General features: G+C 37.4%; 2 protein-coding genes across 3 annotated transcripts; both read left to right on the top strand.

The window, feature by feature from the left end:
• The first annotated feature begins 10,556 nt into the window (after positions 1 to 10,556).
• Positions 10,557 to 15,510, top strand: LOC110639327 (pyrophosphate-energized vacuolar membrane proton pump). Its single transcript, XM_021790226.2, has 8 exons — positions 10,557 to 11,191; positions 12,364 to 12,938; positions 13,234 to 13,613; positions 13,691 to 13,777; positions 13,973 to 14,303; positions 14,512 to 14,922; positions 14,996 to 15,055; positions 15,145 to 15,510. The coding sequence occupies exons 1-8, from the start codon at positions 10,969 to 10,971 to the stop codon at positions 15,349 to 15,351; spliced, it is 2,274 nt and encodes a 757-aa protein (XP_021645918.2). The 5' UTR covers positions 10,557 to 10,968; the 3' UTR covers positions 15,352 to 15,510.
• Positions 15,511 to 16,673: 1,163 nt separating this feature from the next.
• Positions 16,674 to 20,221, top strand: LOC110639328 (calreticulin). Of its 2 annotated transcripts, XM_021790227.2 has the most exons (14): positions 16,674 to 16,833; positions 17,604 to 17,711; positions 17,859 to 18,051; positions 18,154 to 18,412; positions 18,494 to 18,550; positions 18,652 to 18,699; positions 18,782 to 18,868; positions 18,954 to 19,011; positions 19,086 to 19,153; positions 19,233 to 19,328; positions 19,411 to 19,458; positions 19,685 to 19,714; positions 19,790 to 19,897; positions 19,981 to 20,221. In XM_021790227.2, exons 1-14 carry the CDS (start codon positions 16,743 to 16,745, stop codon positions 19,990 to 19,992), a joined length of 1,263 nt encoding a protein of 420 aa, XP_021645919.2. In that variant the 5' UTR covers positions 16,674 to 16,742; the 3' UTR covers positions 19,993 to 20,221. The 2 variants fall into 2 exon arrangements, with proteins under 2 accessions (XP_021645919.2, XP_021645920.2); XM_021790228.2 differs by lacking the exon at positions 19,685 to 19,714.
• Positions 20,222 to 20,353: the final 132 nt, after the last annotated feature.

Genomic DNA, 20,353 nt, shown 5'->3' with positions numbered 1-20,353 from the left:
CATGTTGAGTAATTCAGCTAAGGTGCATTCCTGTTTAGTCATATGGAAATTTGTCACAAAATTTCCAAAAGACTCAGGAAGGGACTGAAGGATCAAATCCGTTTGTAGTTGGAAATCCATGTTGAAGTCAAGATGTTCCAACTGCTCAATCAGCCGAATCATCTTGTGGACATGATCCCCAACATTCTGTCCCTCAGACATCCTCATACGGAATAGCTGTCTAGATATCTCATACCTAGCATTCCTGCTGTGCTCACTATACAACTCTTGTAGGTGAAGGAGGATCTCACTAGCACTCTGCATGTTCTCATGTTGCTTCTGTAACTCATTACTCATGGAAGCAAGCATGTAACACTTAGCTCTCATATCATGCTCCTTCCACTTGTCCAAAGTTTCATGTTCATCTTGTGTGGCCTCTGGAGGTAAGGGACCAGGAACATTCGAATCTAGAACATATCCTATATGTTCAAGGTTCAGGACAAGCTTCAAATTTCTTAGCCAATCGCATGATTTGGTCTGTCAACCTATTGTGATCAAGTATGCTTGCAAGGATATTGGATGGTGGTGGTTGTTTTGTGCTCATTTTTATCAGAAAATTAACTGCAGAAAATAACCAGATTAATTAGTAAATGTATCATGTAATTAACCAAAATGATTATGGTCTTTTAATCAAATTGGTCCTCCCACTAACTTAGCGAATCCTACACTTCCAAAGTAGAAAACGGAAATTCTACTTGGATGGATTTCTAGTGGGTGATTGAATTCTTATAATTCTATTGATCATCCTCAGGTACATCCATTATTGGAATTACAATAAACTATAAGTGAGCAACTCCTTGCCCATCACATCTCATGTGAGGTTCAATCCTTTACCTAGCCCCTAATGCTCAAAATCTCAGGTACATCCATTATTGACTTATCTTGCATTAGTTAAGTTGATCCCATTGAGCGATAATTATGTAAATAATTTTAATGTCCTCAGGTACATCCAATATTGGCCACCAAACCATTTACATATTTACAACATCTCATGCTTAACAATTATTCTTAAGAAAATCTCTTAAATTAATTGCATCTCATGCAACTATTTAAAATTTCTTAAAATAATTGTCCCAATGGAGGGCTTATGTTATAATTACTTTAATTATACCATTTCCAACTTAATCATTTGTTTGGAAGATTTTATAGCCATCCTAATTACTATTAAGGTCTCACTTTGCACATTATCCATTTAGCATGCATATATCATATAATTGCATACATTCCCATACATCTCATGCATTCATGGATAAGCAGTAAATATGGTATGATCATGGACTTTCTAAGGGATTCAATTGAGCCACCAAGAATTGAATCAGGCATTCCTAGGTGCATTTCATTCATTCATTTTACAAGAGTTGCTGAAGGAGTACATAATCAACACTTGATCTTGAATTCCTCCCACTGGTCCCACCAATGCTCTTGACCTCCTTGAACTTCTTGCAATCCGATATTACAAAGTAATCCTTGGCATACCAAGGCGAATTTACAAGAACTTAAATAAATGAAATTACAACCCAAAAATTATTACAAACTTAATAATACATGCCCAAAATAAATTAAAATAAATAAATTAATTTACAATCCCAAAGAAACATAAAAGAAATAAATCCAATCACATTGGTCTTTTATAGTCCATGATCATCCATCATGCATATCACTATTTAACAATTAAATAAAACATACATACTTAAATTAAATTGAATATCTCATATTCAACTTAAAAATCCAGATTTGAATATGATTCAAATAAATTTAAAAATTCAGATTTGAATCTCATTCAAACAAATTTAAAAATTCAGATTTGAATCACATTCAAACAACTTCAAAAATTCAGATTTGAATCACATTCAAACATTTTTTAAAAAATCAGATTTGAATCACATTCAAATATTTTTTAAAAAATCAGATCTGAATTTTATTGAATCAATTTTAAAAAATCAGATTTAAATATGATTCAAACAACTTTAAAAATTCAGATTTGAATCACATTCAAACAACTTTTAAAATTCTGATTTGAATCACATTCAAACAATTTTTAAAATTCTGATTTGAATCATAATTTAATTGTGTGATTAAAACAACTAATTAAACACTTTAATTAGTCAAAGAATAGGCCTTAGATCATACAACAATTGCAGAATTAAAAGCCAAACCTTGAACCACCCATGGAACCATTGTTGCCGCCACCAATGGTGGCTTCACCATGTGTGCCGCCACACCTCTTGATCCAACCAGCAATGAATCTCTTGATCTCATGATCAAACACACAATTAAATTATATAATCAACAATCTAAATGGCAAATAGTGGCTCTGATACCAATTGAAGGAACGGAAGCGTGAAAAACACAAGTTTATACCATTGAATTCAAAAATTTTTACCTAGGGTCACATGCATCATGCAAGATTTATTTTTATCTATTTGATTTCAATGATAAACAACATATTAAAACTCTTTTAATATGTTTTTGGATCTGTATTTGCCATTTAAGATTTTAAAATTAATCAGATTAATTTTAGAACCCTAGATTAAATCAAGAACGATTACACTAACCTCTTGATGTGCGCAGCTGGTTCGCGCTTTGAGATTCGTCTTGAGGACACGGATGTTGTCCCTCTAGCTTGTCCACACCAAGAACACCTATGGCAGCCCTTGAACAGCTTCTAAAGCCTTTTCTATTAATTAGAAATTCAAGTTCTGCCTTTTAAGAGATTAGAGATGCAAACAGGACACTAGAAATAATTTCTAGTGTTCTTAATTCAAGAGATTGATGACTAATCTCTTTGAATTGATGAGAGATGAAGAAGAATAGCTGGAGAGGCTCAAAGTGGCGTGATAAATGAGAGGAGAGGCTGCTGGTTATTTTTCTTTTCATAACCACACTTAAATGCTAGGTTAACACATTAAACCCTTGCCACATGTCACCCTTTGATTAGCTCTAGGTTTAAGTGACCCAATCAAATTGTGCCAAGTGTCAAACCTATATTTAATCTTGATTTTAATCATCTTACATGATTAAAAAACATTTGGCAAGCTTATGTGTTATGCCATGTGTCACCATCTCATGATGCCACGTGTCACAATCGCAAAATGACCAAAATGCCTCGTGTCTTAATTTTGAGTTCTCAACCCAAAATAATTATTTTTCTTCTTCTAATTAATTTATATCAAATATAAATTAATTAATTAATCTCTATTAATTAATTTCTCATTAATTAAATTCATATTTAAACACTTTAAATATAAATTTAACTTATATTATACATCCAATAATCTAGATTTGGTTTCAAGTCATGCTAGGGACTTTGCAATCTAATTGCAAACCAAACCTATTTAATTAATCAATTAAACTCTTTAATTAATTAATTAAATCATATTTAATTAGGTGATAACTTGTGTATGTGTGTGACTTACTAGGCTCATCACTAATTGGCAATGAGAAATGATATCAACTCTTAATATCATCAGAATTCTTTCTTACCATAAATGATTTCTCTAAATCATTTTATGAACCTCATAGACCATGGTTAACACCTAGCATAGCATGCCATGGCCACCCAATTAGTAATAAGGTTTACCTTAAATGAACCTATAATCATATGTTACCATGCACTAGAATCTCCCTGTTACAAAATCCCAACTCAAGCTGGAGTCATGGTTTATGTCAAACTCCATTTGCTATGAATATTATGTTCTCTTTTAATTCCAGTTCTTGATTAAAAAGATTTTCTCATCAGAAACTCTTTTCTGAATAAATCTATCTGTCCTGGCCAGGAACTTGAAACATCATGAACAATTAAATGAACATAGGATTTTATCTCTATTTACTTAGAGGAACAGATTCCATCTTGATCAACACCTACCTCCATATATAACTAGTAGGAGCCAACACATGCCCATATACCCATACATAGTACAAGTATGAAAGCAGTATCAAACTCAAACTACCTATATACAAGATAACTGTGCTATCTCAGGTCTAAAGATTATATGCACTGATATGATTTATGACAAAACATTGACAAGAGTAAACTCCATGTGCTTGTCATAAGCGCCACCGTTTGGCCTACTTATCATTTATAAGTGCCTATCATGTTTGTTATATGGCATGAGACTCACCATTCCATCTTATTTATATCTCATATAAATAACTTGGGAACAAACATGAATACAATCTTTCTGGATAAGTCATGTCCTTATTATGAAGTATCCTCGATTGTGAACCTATTTATGATACTTTGTGCTAGAAATATTGTCACTCATATTCTTAACAACTTAAGAATAATATTTCTAACAAAATATCAATGGACCTTTTCTATTACACATAAATATATTATGTAAACAGAAAAGTGGAAATGCCTTTATTAATAAAAATATGTACAAGATACATACTAAATGATATGCTCTAGGGCATACTACTAACAGTCGGGTGAGTCAAAAGCTCCCCGTTGAAAGGTCCACTTTATGGCGGACTCTGTACGGTTGATTTCTTGATATTGGGCCCAAATGGGCCTTAGAGTTGGGTTAATGAATAGTTAGGCTTACTACGGGCCTCGGGGGCTTTAGGCTGGCCCAGGTCCTAGTGCCGGTCTGGCCCATGGGTTGGGTCGTGACAAATGTGGTATCAGAGCTTAGGCTCCAGATTCATAGAAAAAAATTATCTAAGTGTTGGAAAGAGTCTACTAGGAGTCACATGCGGAAAATAGGGTCCATATTCGTCTTGCATTGTCATCTTTGCTTCTAGTTTCTGCTTCTTATATTGTGTGTAAATATAAGTCTATAAAGCTATGTAATGAGTAATTTTGAATTTTATGGGCTAATGCTGCTAAATTTCAGGAAAATGCGTAGAAGCAGGAGAGCTGCCACTGCACCAGAACCAGATGTGCCTGACGAGGTGTCAGCACAAGATGAGGCGCCTGCCCCGAGGAGGCGAGGTAGGAGGCCTAGAGCTGCTCAAGTAGAAGAGCAGCTGCTAACAGTTCAGGATCAGTCTTTCATGGCACAGGGTCCCATGGACCCCATGGCAGCTACTCTAGCTGGGTTGCAGAGAACCATCGATATGATGGCGCAATATATGGTCCACCCTCCACAGTAACAGCAGTCCACTGCACCAAAAGGGGAACCTTACAAACAGATAATAAATTTCAAGAAGTTAGTGCCTGGTACTTATGATGTGTCAGACGATGCATATCGGTTTTTAAATTCCTGCAGACAGGCAGGAACAGAGTTGCAGTTGACTGATAGAAGACTTATAGAGTGTATGCAGCATGTCATGGGGCCTATGCCTAGACAGTGGATGAATGACTACATATTACCTCGGATGGAGGGTTTGTCGTGGACTCAGTTTGTGGAGCTGTTCGTCAATCGGTTTGTGCCAGAGAGCTTCAGGGATCAAAAGTAGTGGGCCTTTGAGGCCTTAAGACAGAATGGCAGGTCTGTAGATGAGTATGCTACAGAATTTCTGGAATTGGGCAGGTATGCCCCTACAGCAGTATCTACAGAAACTATGAAGGTGAAGAGGTTTCTAAAGGGGCTGGACAGGAGGTATGCAAACCTGGCCATGATGTCGAATCAGTCGTTTGATGTGTAGTTGATCGAGCCAGACAGATAGAGATTAGCTATGCTACGGATGACAGCGGAAGAGCAAAGAAAAACAGAGCAGAGGATTCTTCAGGTATTCCCCATATGGGTGCTCCAGATAGTGGTGGCCAGAGTAATTTCAGAGGAAGAAGTAGGAACAAGAAGAGTGGTTTTAGACACAAATCCCGAGGGTTCAGACCAGGGTACGGATCCAGCAGTGGTCACAGTTCAGGGTACAGCAATTCGGGGTATGATTCAGGATCCTCTTTGGCACCTTGTGCACAGTGTGAAAGAGGACATTCAGGACCTTGTATGATGGGTTCAGGAGTATGCTTCAGGTGTGGCCAACTAGGTCACTTTGCTAGGGAATGCCCCGTGTTCAGCGAGCCACAGATGGGGTCACAGGGTTCTGTTGCAAATGTTCCTCGTCAGTTGTATCCGGGTGCTTCCAGCATGGCAGGCAGTCAGTTCAGTGGCCAACAGGGCCGAGGACAAGGGGGACGTGGATTTGGAGGCAGATCAGGAGGTAGAAGTCAGTATCAGGGTTCTGCCACTCAGGGTAGGGGTCAAGCTCGGGTTTTCACCCTGACCCACCAGGATGCTCAGGCTTCCAATGCAGTTGTGGCAGGTATTCTACTAGTCTGTTCCTATGAGGCTCGTGTTTTGATAGATCCGGGTGCTACGCACTCATTTGTCTCCCCTGTATTTGCCATGAGATTGGGTAGAAACCCTACAACTTTAGAATGCCCTTTGTCTGTAGCTACCCAACTTAGTGACAACATAGAGGTAGATATGGTTTTTCCGGGTAGCCCAGTAGTAGTGGATGGAAAGATTCTCCCAGCAGACTTGGTTCCTCTACCAGTAATGGATTTCGATGTAATCTTGGGGATGGATTGGTTGGCAACTCATTATGCCACTTTAGACTGCAGGAACAAAAAGGTGTATTTCCACATACCTGGTGTGGAAGAGTTTAGCTTTGATGGTGACAGGAGCGTGGCTCCATATAACTTGGTGTCAGCAATTAGTGCTAGAAAAATGTTAAGGCGTGGATGCCAAGGGTATTTGGCATTGGTGAGAGATACATCTGTAGAAGGTGTCAACATGGAAAATGTTCCTGTTGTCAGAGAATTCATGGATGTCTTCCCTGAAGAGCTTCCAGGGTTGCCACCAGAAAGGGGAATAGAGTTCTGCATTGATGTTGTTCCGGGTACAAACCCCATATCAATGCCACCTTACAGGATGGCCCCAGCAGAATTGAAAGAGTTAAAGGAGCAACTACAGGAGCTTTTGGACAAGGGTTTCATACGTCCGAGCACTTCACCCTGGGGTGCTCCTGTGCTATTTGTAAGAAAGAAAGATGGGTCATTGAGGTTGTGTATTGACTACAGACAGCTGAACAAGGTGACTGTGAAGAACAAATATCCACTTCCTCGGATCGATGATTTGTTTGATCAGCTCCAAGGGGCTAGATTCTTTTCCAAGATAGACCTGCGATCAGGCTATCATCAGTTGAGAATCAGGAATGAGGACGTGTCTAAAACGGCATTCAGGACAAGATATGGTCATTATGAGTTCTTGGTGATGTCTTTTGGACTCACTAATGCACCAGCAGCCTTCATGGACTTGATGAATAGGGTGTTCAAGCCGTTTTTGGACCGTTTGGTCATCGTATTCATAGATGACATTTTGGTATATTCTCTGACCGAGGAGGAACACATGTGGCACTTGAGAATGGTGTTGCAGACTTTGAGGGAGCACCAGCTATATGCCAAATTTTCAAAATGTGAATTTTGGCTAGAAAGCATCTCATTCTTGGGACACGTGGTTTCTAGTGACGGCATTCAAGTGGATCCCAAGAAAATTGAAGCTGTAACTGATTGGCTTAGGCCTACAATAGTCACTGAGGTGCGAAGTTTTCTGGGTCTAGCTGGCTACTATAGGCGTTTTGTGCAAGATTTTTCCAGGACAGCGGCTCCCCTAATTAAGTTAACTCGGAAGAATGTTCCATTCATTTGGACAGATGATTGTGAGAAGAGCTTCCAGAAGCTTAAGGAGTGTCTAACCACCGCCCCTGTGTTGACACTACCTATGAGTGGTGAAGGATACACCGTGTACTGTGACGCCTCCAGAGTTGGCCTAGGGTGTGTTTTGATGCAGAATGGAAAAGTAGTGGCTTATGCTTCAAGACAGCTGAAGAGGCATGAACAGAACTACCCCACCCATGATTTGGAAATGGCGGCTGTAGTCTTTGCACTAAAAATCTGGAGACACTACCTGTATGGTGAAGTGTGCGAGATATACATCGACCACAAGAGTTTGAAGTACATCTTTCAACAGAAGGATTTAAACTTGAGACAGAGGAGATGGATGGAGCTTCTGAAAGACTATGATTGCACTATCCAGTACCACCCTGGGAAGGCCAATGTAGTAGCAGAATGTTGGAGCGTAAAATCTTACAGCGATTTGGCGCACATTTCAGTAGAGAAAAGACCATTGATTCGGGAAGTACATGAGTTAATAGATCAAGGTTTAATCTTAGATCTTTCAGATGAGGGGGTATTGTTGGCTCATTTTTCAATGAGGCCAGACTTGCTGGACAGAGTTAGAGTTTCCCAGCACAGAGACCAATAATTGATGAAGATCATAGAAAGAGTACAGCAAGGTGAAGGTGGTGAGTTCGGGTTTGCCAATGATGGCGCCCTTATGCAAGGTTCTAGGATATGTGTGCCCGATGTGGACAATCTCAGAGATGAAATCATGCGAGAGGCACACTATACACTGTACAATGTTCACCCAGGTTCCACCAAGATGTACTATGATGTGAAAGATAGCTACTGGTGGAATGGCATGAAGAGAGACATAGCAGACTTTGTGTCCAAGTGCTTGACTTGTCAGAAGGTAAAGTTTGAACACCAGAGACCGTCAGGGAAGCTGCAAGAGCTCCCTATCCCAGAATGGAAGTGGGAAATGATCACTATGGATTTTGTGACTGGGTTGCCTCGTACCACGCGAGGATATGATTCGATATGGGTAATTGTAGACCATCTAACCAAATCAGCTCACTTCTTGCCTGTGAAGACTACGTATTCTGTGGCACAGTACGCCCGACTCTACATTCGAGAAATAGTCAGATTGCATGAAGTTCTGGCTTCCATAATATCTGACAAAGGGCCCCAGTTCACTTCTTGGTTTTGGAGGAAGTTGCAAGAGGCACTTGGCACACAGTTGAACTTTAGTACGGCTTTCCACCTCGCATGCACGGACAAATTGAAGGACAATCCAAACACTGGAAGACATGCTTCGCATGAGTGTTTTGGATTTTAGAGGTCAATGGGATGATCAGCTAGCTTTAGTGGAGTTTGCCTACAACAACAGTTACCATTTCAGCATAGGGATGACACCCTATGAGGCACTATATGGAAGAAAGTGTAGGTTTCCTCTGTGTTGGACGGAAATGGGAGAAGCGAAGGTGCATGACGTAGACCTAGTGCAGTACACTTCAGAGATAGTTCCTTTAATCAGGGAACGATTGAAAACGACTTTTCAAGAGGCGTAAGAGTTATGCACTTGCACGAGGGATGTGGAGTTTGCAATAGGCGACTATATATTCCTGAAGGTTTCTCCGATGAAGGGAGTGATGAGATTTGGAAAGAAGGGCAAGTTGGCACCTCGGTATATTAGACCTTTTGAGGTTACTGATAGAGTTGGAGCAGTTGCCTACCGGTTGGAGCTACCACCCAACCTTTCTCACATTCATCCCGTATTTCACATCTCCATGCTCAGGAAATACATTCAAGATCCTTCTCATGTACTACAGCCAGATGTAATAGAGCTAAAAGAGAATTTGACATTTGAGGAGCAACCTGTAGCCATAGTGGACTATCAAGTGAGACAGCTAAGATCAAAACAGATCCCTATGGTTAAGGTTTTGTGGAGGAGTCAGTCAGTGGAAGAGTGCACCTGGGAGTCAGAACGGGACATGCGTAGCAAGTACCCTTATCTGTTCAATGAGTAATCATGTACTTTATTCTGCTTTGTATAAAATTCGAGGACGAATTTTCTGTAAGAGGGGAAGAATGTAACACCCCAAAAATTTTAAATTTATTATTTGATGAGTAATATTGGTATTTTAATTTTATTTAAATTTTAAGAAATTTTTTTGAGATTTTTTCGGATTTTAAAAATCGGGTTCGATTTTCCGAAAATATAAACTTTGATGATTTTTAAAAATTAATTTAAAGACCACGTGACAAAACTAAAAATATATTTGGAGTCTACAAATTTTTCTGAGTTTTATAGAATTTTTTCGAAATTTTTGGATCTCGTTTTTGGACCACATACAAAGGAAAAATAATAATTGATGAAAGAATATCATATCATTTGCATTATTATATTTTTAATATATTGTTAAGGATGAAGAGTTTCTTTTTCTTGTCAATTAAGATTTGATTTTACTAAAATATAATTAAAAATTATTTATATTAAATACATAAATTATTTATAGGAAAGACTTAATATATAGCCTTTCAGAAATACAAAATTATGCCATCTTTTGAAACTTTTAACAAAATTATCACGGTTAAATCAAGATTCAACAACTTAAAAGTTTTCTTTTTTAATAAAGAAGTGGAAAAAGAAATGAAAACTTTTACACGTAATGGATATTGAACCATTTTCCATTGAATTAAACCTCTTCAAATTTGCTTTTGGCTATTGAATTATTCTTATTTAAACCTATTCAAACGGAGGGAAAATAAAGACCATCTTGATCATTTCTTCCTAACATCAGAAAAGTAACAACAACAATAACAATAAAGAGAAAATGCATTAGTTTCATTATTGATCAAGCAAGCAAAACAGGGAATTCTCTGTCCTTATATAGTTCCATCACCCAGCAACCATTTTTTTGCCTGCACAGAGACACAGCCTTTTTTTTTTTTTTTTTCTTTTGAGAAAAAGAGAGAGAGAGCAAAGCGACAGAGCTGGAAAACAAGGAAATTGAGATATCTTAGAGGGAGCACATTGGATAAAGACAGTGACATAGCTCAAAACTACCATACAAACCTGCTGGTTAACGAAATCCAAAGATCTGAAAAGGACGTTCTTTTGTCCCCAGCAGTCAATCGAACCGACCAACTCTTGCAGATTCCATGAGCTAGCCATGCAAGGCCTCTAAAGTCTAAAGTTCCTTTTTGGATAATGCACTTTCTGGGTCTGTGGTTTTTATAGGCAGTACTGGAAATCCATTTGTGGGTTTTGGCTTTGTTTGGTGCAAGATTGTTCAAGAACTTACCAAGTGAACTGTAGGTTTTTTGGTTTTTGTTTTTGCTTTTTTTTTTTTTGGGAAATGGGTGTGTTGAGTGAGGGTTTTACAGAGGTTTTGATACTTGTAGCTTCCCTGGTTGGTATTGGGTTTGCTTTGTTTCAATGGTTTTTGGTATCAAAGGTTAGGGTCTCTGGTGAGTCTGGCAGTGGTTATAGTGATAGATTGATTGGGGAAGAAGAAGAAGGTGTTGATAATCTTGATGCTTCTCTCAAGTGTGCTGAAATACAGAATGCTATTTCTATTGGTGAGCTCTCTTTCTCTCTTTCTCTCTCTCTCTCTCTCTCTGTGGGTGTGTGTCTGCGTGTGAGTTTCTGTGTGCTTTTGGTTTGTTTTCAAATTAGATCACTGGTTTGTGACTCATTATCAGTTGTTACCTATCTTACACAACATTTGAATGGCTATTGCAAAATTATGTTATTTAATTTTGGATGATGAGTTTCATCATGTCAGGCCAAAATTTAAAAAGATTTTCAAAGTGATTTATGATTTTCAAAGTGATTTATAGTTTTCTAGTACTAATAAAATACCAAATTATTGATAATCTGGATGATGAATTCCTTGGACAAAATATAATACAAATGAATAATTAACAAAAGGATCCATTTTATGCAACATAAAATACTTGTTCTTTGTATTCTTTGATCTTGTTTTGTGTTTTTGCATAGAGAAGTTATTCACTTATATGCAGCTTTTTCCTATTTGTGATCTTCAGATTAAATTCCCAATTCTTTTTTCTCTGTATTGTTTTGTTTGTCTCTTTGGCCCACCCCACCTCCTAAAACAATTTTTTTATGTGAAAATCTTTTATCTTTGATTTTCGGTTTTCCTGGAATTGGATCTAAAGTCAATATATATATTAATAACTCTATGCATCTTCCTTCTAAAATTTTCCAAGCAAATTATATGTAAGCATGCCTTTTCCTTCAATGGGAAATTCTGTTTTCCTGAGGGAATTAAGATTGGAAATAAGAAAATTAAAATAAGTTGAAATTCTTATCATTTTAATGGAATAGGAATTACCAGTTTCATCATCATCATCACTTCCCTATGAGCTATGCAATTCTAACACTTAAATTGGAACTAGGAGGAGTATTCTGGCAATTATATATGCAATCTGAAGATAATCATAGACCTTCCCTGTTATGTGTTCGTGCACATGTCATGTTTTCGTCAATCTGTTGTAGTTTTCATTGCATAATCTGGGGATGCTGTTCCAGATTATGCAGTTTTCGTTTTGTTTTTCATGTGTCACTCTAGGAAATAGGAACACAATAGATATTACTAAACCTTTAATCCTTTTGTGTTTATTCTGCATGCAATTATAATCTTTATGCATCATAATTGCCAATGATGAATTTCTTTAACTAGTGTACAAAATTGGATTTCTATTTGTAACTTACCATTTCATTTTCCCAGGGGCAACCTCCTTCCTGTTTACTGAGTACAAGTATCTCAGTATCTTCATGGGTGTTTTTGGTGCCATCATTTTTCTCTTTCTTGGTTCGGTTAAGGGCTTTAGCACCAAAAGTGAACCGTGCACATACAGCAAGGGGAATCTTTGCAAACCAGCTCTTGCCAATGCCATCTTTAGCACAATTGCTTTCTTGCTTGGTGCTCTCACTTCTGTCCTCTCAGGTTTTCTAGGCATGAAGATTGCAACCTATGCCAATGCAAGGACAACTCTACAAGCAAGGAAGGGTGTTGGAAAAGCCTTCATCACAGCTTTTCGATCTGGGGCAGTGATGGGTTTCCTTCTTTCTGCCAATGGGCTTTTGGTGTTATATGTATCCATCAATCTGTTCAAACTTTACTATGGAGATGACTGGGAGGGACTGTATGAGTCCATTACTGGTTATGGTCTTGGAGGCTCATCAATGGCACTCTTTGGAAGAGTTGGAGGAGGTATATATACAAAAGCAGCTGATGTTGGTGCTGACCTTGTTGGTAAAGTTGAAAGAAATATCCCTGAAGATGATCCAAGAAATCCAGCTGTAATTTCCTTGAACTTTTTTTTTTCACCTATTTTTGCTGATTATCATGGCCAAGTTCTATGTTTATTTGTTTAGATACCTCCTCTTATGGTAGGCACACATTGGCTAATTTTAGGATTTGCCGTGCTTTCTACAACTCATTTGTGATTTTAATCTCTGCTTTTTTATCTTAGCTTTTCCAAGTCCAACATTTTTCATAATAGTTTATAGTTGCCAAACTACTTGTGGCAATTGTTGGTTATAGTCTATGTCATCTACAGTGATAGTTTGCACTAAGTTTATGGCGCTCATGCAGGTTATTGCTGATAATGTGGGTGACAATGTAGGAGACATTGCTGGGATGGGTTCTGACTTATTTGGGTCTTACGCCGAATCATCTTGTGCAGCACTTTTTGTTGCATCAATTTCACAATTTGGTATCAACCATGACTACACAGCCATGTCTTATCCACTGATTATAAGTGCAATGGGAATAATAGTTTGCTTAGTAACCACACTTTTTGCAACTGATCTGTTTGAGATTAAGAATGTAAGTGAAATCGAGCCATCATTGAAGAGACAACTAGTTATCTCAACCATTCTGATGACTGCTGGGATTGCCATTGTCAGCTTCTTAGCTTTACCATCAGAATTCACTCTCTTTGATTTTGGGACTGACAAGCTTGTAAAGAACTGGTATGTTACCCACCTAAACCCTGCCTTTTTTTCTAGGACTTCATCATGCTTAATAAATTATATGCTACTGGCTGCAGGCACCTGTTCTTTTGTGTTGCTATTGGCTTGTGGGCTGGACTTGTTATTGGGTATACAACAGAGTACTATACTAGCAATGCTTACAGGTGAATTTCTTCTTCATGAATTCATTACCTAAGAAATCATTTTCTTTTGGTCTTGTAGACTATTGCAACATGTTTCCCATTTGTCAATTCTTTTTTGTTCCATGAATGGCCTAATTGCTTTGAATGTGTGTGTACTGTATCCATCAATGATATTTAGTAGTGATGCTGCTTAATTTTCCAATTTAAATTCTGCAGTCCAGTGCAGGATGTAGCAGATTCTTGCAGGACTGGTGCTGCAACAAATGTGATATTTGGATTAGCTCTGGGATACAAATCTGTCATAATTCCCATATTTGCCATTGCAATTGCTATCTATGTCAGCTTTAGCATGGCCGCCATGTATGGTATTGCCATGGCTGCTTTGGGAATGCTCAGTACAATTTCGACTTGTCTTGCAATTGATGCTTATGGACCCATAAGTGACAATGCTGGTGGTATTGCTGAAATGGCTGGAATGAGTCACAAGATACGTGAAAGAACAGATGCTCTAGATGCTGCCGGAAACACCACTGCCGCAATTGGCAAGGTAGGACTTCCTCTTATCTGTTATATCTCACTACCTTGTAGCAGTAATTTAGTTGTTTGTGAGGGATAGCAATTTTTTTCTAGTAAGTTACTGATGTCCAAATTTATTGTCCCTTATCGAGCTTGTGGGCTTGTGAGGTTTCCATGATTCTTCATGGTCTTAAATCACTTGGAGAAAATCTATAACATTCTTTTCCTTCATGTCTCAGGGTTTTGCTATTGGATCAGCTGCTTTGGTTTCCCTTGCTTTATTTGGTGCCTTTGTAAGCAGAGCAGGCATCAAAGCTGTTGATGTTTTAACCCCTAAGGTCTTCATTGGCCTGATTATCGGCGCCATGCTTCCATACTGGTTCTCTGCCATGACAATGAAAAGTGTGGGAAGTGCAGCTCTCAAAATGGTTGAAGAGGTCCGTCGACAATTCAATACTATTCCAGGACTTATGGAAGGTAGAGTTAAACCAGACTATGCCAACTGTGTCAAAATTTCAACTGATGCATCACTCAGGGAGATGATCCCACCTGGCGCTCTGGTTATGCTTACACCACTCATTGCTGGAACCTTCTTCGGAGTTGAAACTCTTGCTGGTGTTCTTGCTGGTTCACTTGTTTCTGGTGTCCAGGTATGCTATTCTCATCCACCTTCCCCAACAAAAACCATGGCTAGTCTAGTACTAACTTTGTTCCAAATATTAGATTGCCATTTCGGCTTCTAACACCGGTGGGGCATGGGACAACGCCAAGAAATACATTGAGGTAAAAATTTTTTCTAGCCTAATTTATCTGAGTCCATAAATTCAGATGCTTCCCTATAATTTGTGATTTCACACTGTAACGTGGACTAGGCTGGTGTTTCCGAGCATGCTAGATCACTTGGACCTAAAGGTTCAGACCCTCACAAAGCTGCTGTCATCGGCGACACAGTCGGAGACCCCCTGAAGGACACTTCTGGTCCTTCACTTAATATCCTGATCAAGCTCATGGCAGTGGAGTCATTGGTGTTTGCTCCATTCTTTGCTACTCACGGGGGCCTGCTGTTCAAATTGCTCTGAATATTATCTATTAAACCCAATCTGTTAGCTAAGGCAGAAAGAAAATTATGCTTACCATTGAAGCATTATCGTGTAATCTAGCGCTTACTGTTTGTTGATGAGGCTTTGCTTCTGCTACCTTACCACTTTGACCATTAATAAACTATAGTTTCATGTGTATGTTTCTTGTAGATATAAATATTTATTTTCATTTGTATTAATAGTAAAACGTGAAAGACAATTTGCAGGATGTGTGATGACTGATATTATTGTGTGACCCTGCTCTAAGTTGTCATTGATGAGTGGCTTCAAAGGTAAGCATCTAATCAGCAAAACAAATAAATTAGTGCCTCCCATGCCGGCCACTGGTTTTTTATAAAATTTGCTGATGTAGCGTACAAGGGTGAAGAAGAATGGCCTGCCATTTTTATCATTTGTGACGTATTTTAGTGCCTTTTTTAAGCATATTCTTTTACTTTACAACTTAACCTTTTTTTAATAGCCTATGGCTATGAATGGAATCCATTAGGATCCCTTCTTTTTTGTCTTTTTCAATCTTGGAGGATTACTATACATTTAGATAATATAAATTATCTTGTTCGTTTCCCCAATTGGATTACTATAAACAATGAGATTTCTTATCAATTAAAAATTTTCTTTTGGAAAATTTTTCAAATTATAAAAATAAATTTTGAATGTACCAAATCAAAATATAACATTGTAAATAATTCATTTTCTCTATCCAAAAAAAAAAAAATAGATTTACTTTTTTTTATTTGTCTCAAATTATAGATCACTTTTGAAATAATAATTTATTTATTAACTTATTAATATACTCTTATTTATTATATATTAAAAAAGTAAAATGTATTAGTTTCAATAATAATTTAATGATATAAAGTATTTAATTTTAATGAAGCAATATTAACAAAGGAGTAAAATAGAAAAAGACTAAATAAAATTTATTATTAAAATTATAAACATTTTTATTGGGTGGAGATTGTTTTTTTCAAATAATATTTTTTTATTTATATAAATATAAAATTTGTTTATCATATTTAAAAAAAAAAAATTCTCACACGTATACCTATGGTTCTTAATAATCTTTCATTTTAAGAAAAAGAAACGCATAAACGCCAAATCCCACCAATTTCCACGTGTCAATGCGTTTCGCTCTTTCAATTCGTGTATATTACCAATCGGTTCTTGCCACGTCAAACCAATGACAAGCAAATCTGATCTGTCAGTTTTGTATTAGTCCACGCCATCAAATCTTATCCAGCTAGGACATTTACCGCTACTGAAATGCATAATTCACCACCGTTAATCCCGATGAAGAAGAACCCCTATAAAATGAATCTGTCACTCTCTCACTCTACAGCTCTAACACGTTCTCCCTCTTCTTCCTCGCCATGGCGAACCCTAATTCTCTCCTTTCGCTGATCCTCCTCTCCCTCCTTGCAATCTCCTCTGCGAAAGTCTTCTTCGAGGAACGTTTTGATGGTATCTCTATTACTCTCTCTCTACATCTCTCTACATTTATGCCTTATTTCAACCCTTTCAATGCATTCAGTGATCTCAGTTTGGTATTGTAGATTGCAGCTTGTAATACTGGAATTTGGATGCATGGTTATGGTTGAATTTGATTAGATATGTGAAGGATGGGTGTTTTTTGTGTGGTTAATATGTGGATCAGTGGATCCGGTAGCTCTGTTAAGCTGCTTTGTGTAATAGCGTAGTTGTGGCTAGAAATGTGATCATTTTCGCTAGATCTGCTGTTACATGTTTTGTTGATGAATTGTTTAGTTTTGCATTTGAAAATGGTAATTGATTGGATTTTGTTGGGTTTCATTTTTCTTTTCTGTTTGTTTACTGGGAAATTATGTGGTTTACATGGACGAATACTGGATTGGCTAAGCATTTATTTAGATCCAAATGTATAAAGTTGGATATTATCTGGTTTTATATTTACACGTGGATTTTCAGCATATGGAATTGCAAAAATGTATGATGGTCAAAATCTTGACTTTTTTCTTTTTGATCACTTGGCTTGATTAAGGTTTGGCCTTAGTCTCCTGGAAGAAAAAGCGGCATTGATAGTAATTATTTAAAATTTTATGCTGTTTTCTGTTCAATTTTTATGGTTTTTACTCGGTGTTGGCATGTTGCTGGCAGTTCACATTTTACTTGGTATGCCCACCTTAACATTTGCTCATTTCCAATTCTTTCTTTCTTTTTTTGTTTTTTTTTTTTTATGGTACATGAACTTCTAGATGGGTGGGAAACGAGATGGGTCAAATCTGATTGGAAGAAAGATGAGAATACAGCCGGTGAGTGGAACTACACTTCTGGCAAGTGGAATGGAGACCCTAATGACAGAGGTATGATTCAAGCTATTTGTAGTTCACGTACAACTTGAGCTGTGGAATTAAATTTTAGCTATTCATACAGAGTTGAATGCTGAAATTTTTTGTATTTCAATGGCTTATATTAGTTGCTGGATGATGATTTTGAACATCTTGATACAGGTATCCAGACTAGTGAAGATCTCAGGTTCTATGGTATTTCAGCTGAGTTCCCAGAGTTCAGTAATAAAGATAAGACTCTAGTTTTCCAATTTTCTGTCAAGCATGAACAAAAGCTTGACTGTGGTGGTGGCTACATGAAGTTGCTTAGTGGTGAGGTTGACCAGAAGAAATTTGGTGGTGATACCGCATACAGGTTAGCCCCTTCCAATAATAGTTAAACTGTTAGCTCATTTGCTTAAACTTTTATGTCTTTGTCTATTGATTTTCGTGTTTGGAATTTTATGGTTGGCTTCAGTATCATGTTTGGACCAGATATCTGTGGCTACAGCACCAAGAAAGTACATACAATCCTTAATTACAATGGATCAAACCACTTGATCAAGAAGGAAGTTCCTTGTGAAACTGATCAACTCACTCATGTTTACACACTCATCATCCGTCCAGATGCAACATATAGCATCCTTGTTGACAATGTTGAGAAGCAAACTGGTAGTTTGTACTCTGATTGGGACCTTCTTCCACCAAAGACAATCAAGGATCCAGATGCCAAGAAAGTAATTGCCTAGCACCATAATGATTAACTGTGCATTGTCATTAAGATTTTGATGGTAATGGAACATTTAACTTGATGGCAGCCTGAAGATTGGGATGACAATGAGTATATTCCGGACCCTGAGGATAAGAAACCAGAGGTAATGATGTGCTATTTCCCTTGGCCTCCCTTACCTTGCCTAACTTGTAATGAATAAGAAAATATATATCTGAAGCACACTGTTCACGGTCTATCTTTTAGGGTTATGATGACATTCCAAAGGAGATTCCAGATCCTGATGCAAAGAAGGTATTTATTGAAATTCCTTTGTTATTTTATCCCTTTATTTGAAAGAAAAATAGTTGCTGATATAGGTAGTTTGTAATTGTAGCCTGAGGATTGGGATGATGAGGAGGATGGTGAATGGACTCCCCCAACCATTGCCAACCCTGAATATAAGGGTCCATGGAAGCCCAAGGTTCGTGAATTTATGATCATGTTAAAGCTTCTGATGTCAATTATGATTTTGGAGCCTTAGTTTTTCTGACCTGTTTTTTTGGCAGAAAATTAAGAACCCCAATTACAAGGGCAAGTGGAAGGCACCAAAGATTGACAACCCTGGTTTGTTCTGGTTCTATATTTGGATCCTTTAATTGAAATTTTATGATATTCACTAACATACAAAATCTTTCCAGATTTCAAGGATGATCCAGATCTCTATGTATACCCTAACTTGAAGTATGTTGGTATTGAATTGTGGCAGGTATTTGTCTTGCAAAATTTATTTTATTTGTTCCATTCATAGCTTGGATTCCAACAAACTAATTTCTTTTGAATGTCAGGTGAAATCTGGAACCTTGTTTGACAATGTCTTGATTTGTGATGATCCTGAGTATGCAAAGAAGCTGGCTGAAGAAACATGGGGAAAGAACAAGGATGTATGTTGTCTTTTAATGTTAAATTTAATATTTGGAAGCAATTCTTGTCTTGATATTTGAGTGATATTGTGTGATTTTGCAGGCTGAGAGGGCTGCGTTTGAGGAGGCAGAGAAGAAGAAAGAAGAAGAGGTACTTTCTTTGTCTTTTTTGCTTGAAAATTCTCGTTATTTATGTAGTGTGAATGGCTCTTCTTCAACATAATTAGTCTGAGGGAGTGAAATAATGAGTCGAGGGATGGTTAATTTGCGTTTTATTATGTTCTCATATGGTGAACTAGCGTACAGAGAGAAAAGTATTGATTTCACAACTATGGTTATGTAACTACAAAATTCACACTAAAATTTTATGGTTTCAGGAATCCAAGGATGATCCAGCTGATTCTGATGTAAGCCATCAGACTGCTTACTGAAGATTTGATTTTTGCTTCCTCTAGCCCTAACTGAATGATCATGTTTTTCAGGTTGATGAAGATGAGGATGATGATGCTGATGACACTGAAGGAGAGGATGATGGTGAAGGAAAATCAGATGGAGCAGAAGACAGTGCTGAAAGCAAAGATGAAGTACATGTAAGTTTTATTTCTTTAGTGACAGTAACAAATAGTTCTGTAGTACTTTCTGCACTAATATTTCGTTCATTCCATGTTTGCAGGATGAGCTGTAGAGATGAAGTACTCATCAGTCTAGAAATGAGCCAGGGCATGAAGCAGTGCTTCTTAAATTTTCTGTTTTCTCTGGATTCTTATTTGTAGAATTTATGTTAGGGAAGAAAATAGAGTTGAAATTTGCATGCAAACTGCGTGGCTGATTCCATTTAAAAGTGGCTGAGCCTTTAGAACAAAGAGGATGTCTTTTTATCATAACAATTATGAAATAGTTCGAATGTTCCAATATTGTTTGTGGCTGCCTACAGATTTTAAATTTTGTTTCTTGAACGTAAAAAAAAATTGTGGAAAATCAAAATTTTGCTGATTGGTGAAATATGATAAGCTGGAGGAATTTTTGCTTGTTTTCTATCTTCGTTG

The sequence above is a fragment of the Hevea brasiliensis genome, chromosome 3, assembly GCF_030052815.1.
Source record: "Hevea brasiliensis isolate MT/VB/25A 57/8 chromosome 3, ASM3005281v1, whole genome shotgun sequence".
NCBI classification, from domain to species: domain Eukaryota; kingdom Viridiplantae; phylum Streptophyta; class Magnoliopsida; order Malpighiales; family Euphorbiaceae; genus Hevea; species Hevea brasiliensis.
Note: the sequence above shows the minus strand (reverse complement) of the source record. Positions and strands in the feature narration are given on the sequence as shown.

Excerpts from the sequence above, each read along its gene's own strand:
- LOC110639327 (XM_021790226.2), top strand. The coding sequence starts at position 10,969 with ATGGGTGTGTTGAGTGAGGGTTTTACAGAGGTTTTGATACTTGTAGCT. Across the intron at positions 12,939-13,233 it reads ATGATCCAAGAAATCCAGCT|GTTATTGCTGATAATGTGGG; the intron begins GTAATTTCCTTG and ends GCGCTCATGCAG. Across the intron at positions 13,614-13,690 it reads GACAAGCTTGTAAAGAACTG|GCACCTGTTCTTTTGTGTTG; the intron begins GTATGTTACCCA and ends TACTGGCTGCAG.
- LOC110639328 (XM_021790227.2), top strand. The coding sequence starts at position 16,743 with ATGGCGAACCCTAATTCTCTCCTTTCGCTGATCCTCCTCTCCCTCCTT. Across the intron at positions 18,551-18,651 it reads CTGAGGATAAGAAACCAGAG|GGTTATGATGACATTCCAAA; the intron begins GTAATGATGTGC and ends TCTATCTTTTAG. Across the intron at positions 18,700-18,781 it reads CAGATCCTGATGCAAAGAAG|CCTGAGGATTGGGATGATGA; the intron begins GTATTTATTGAA and ends TTGTAATTGTAG.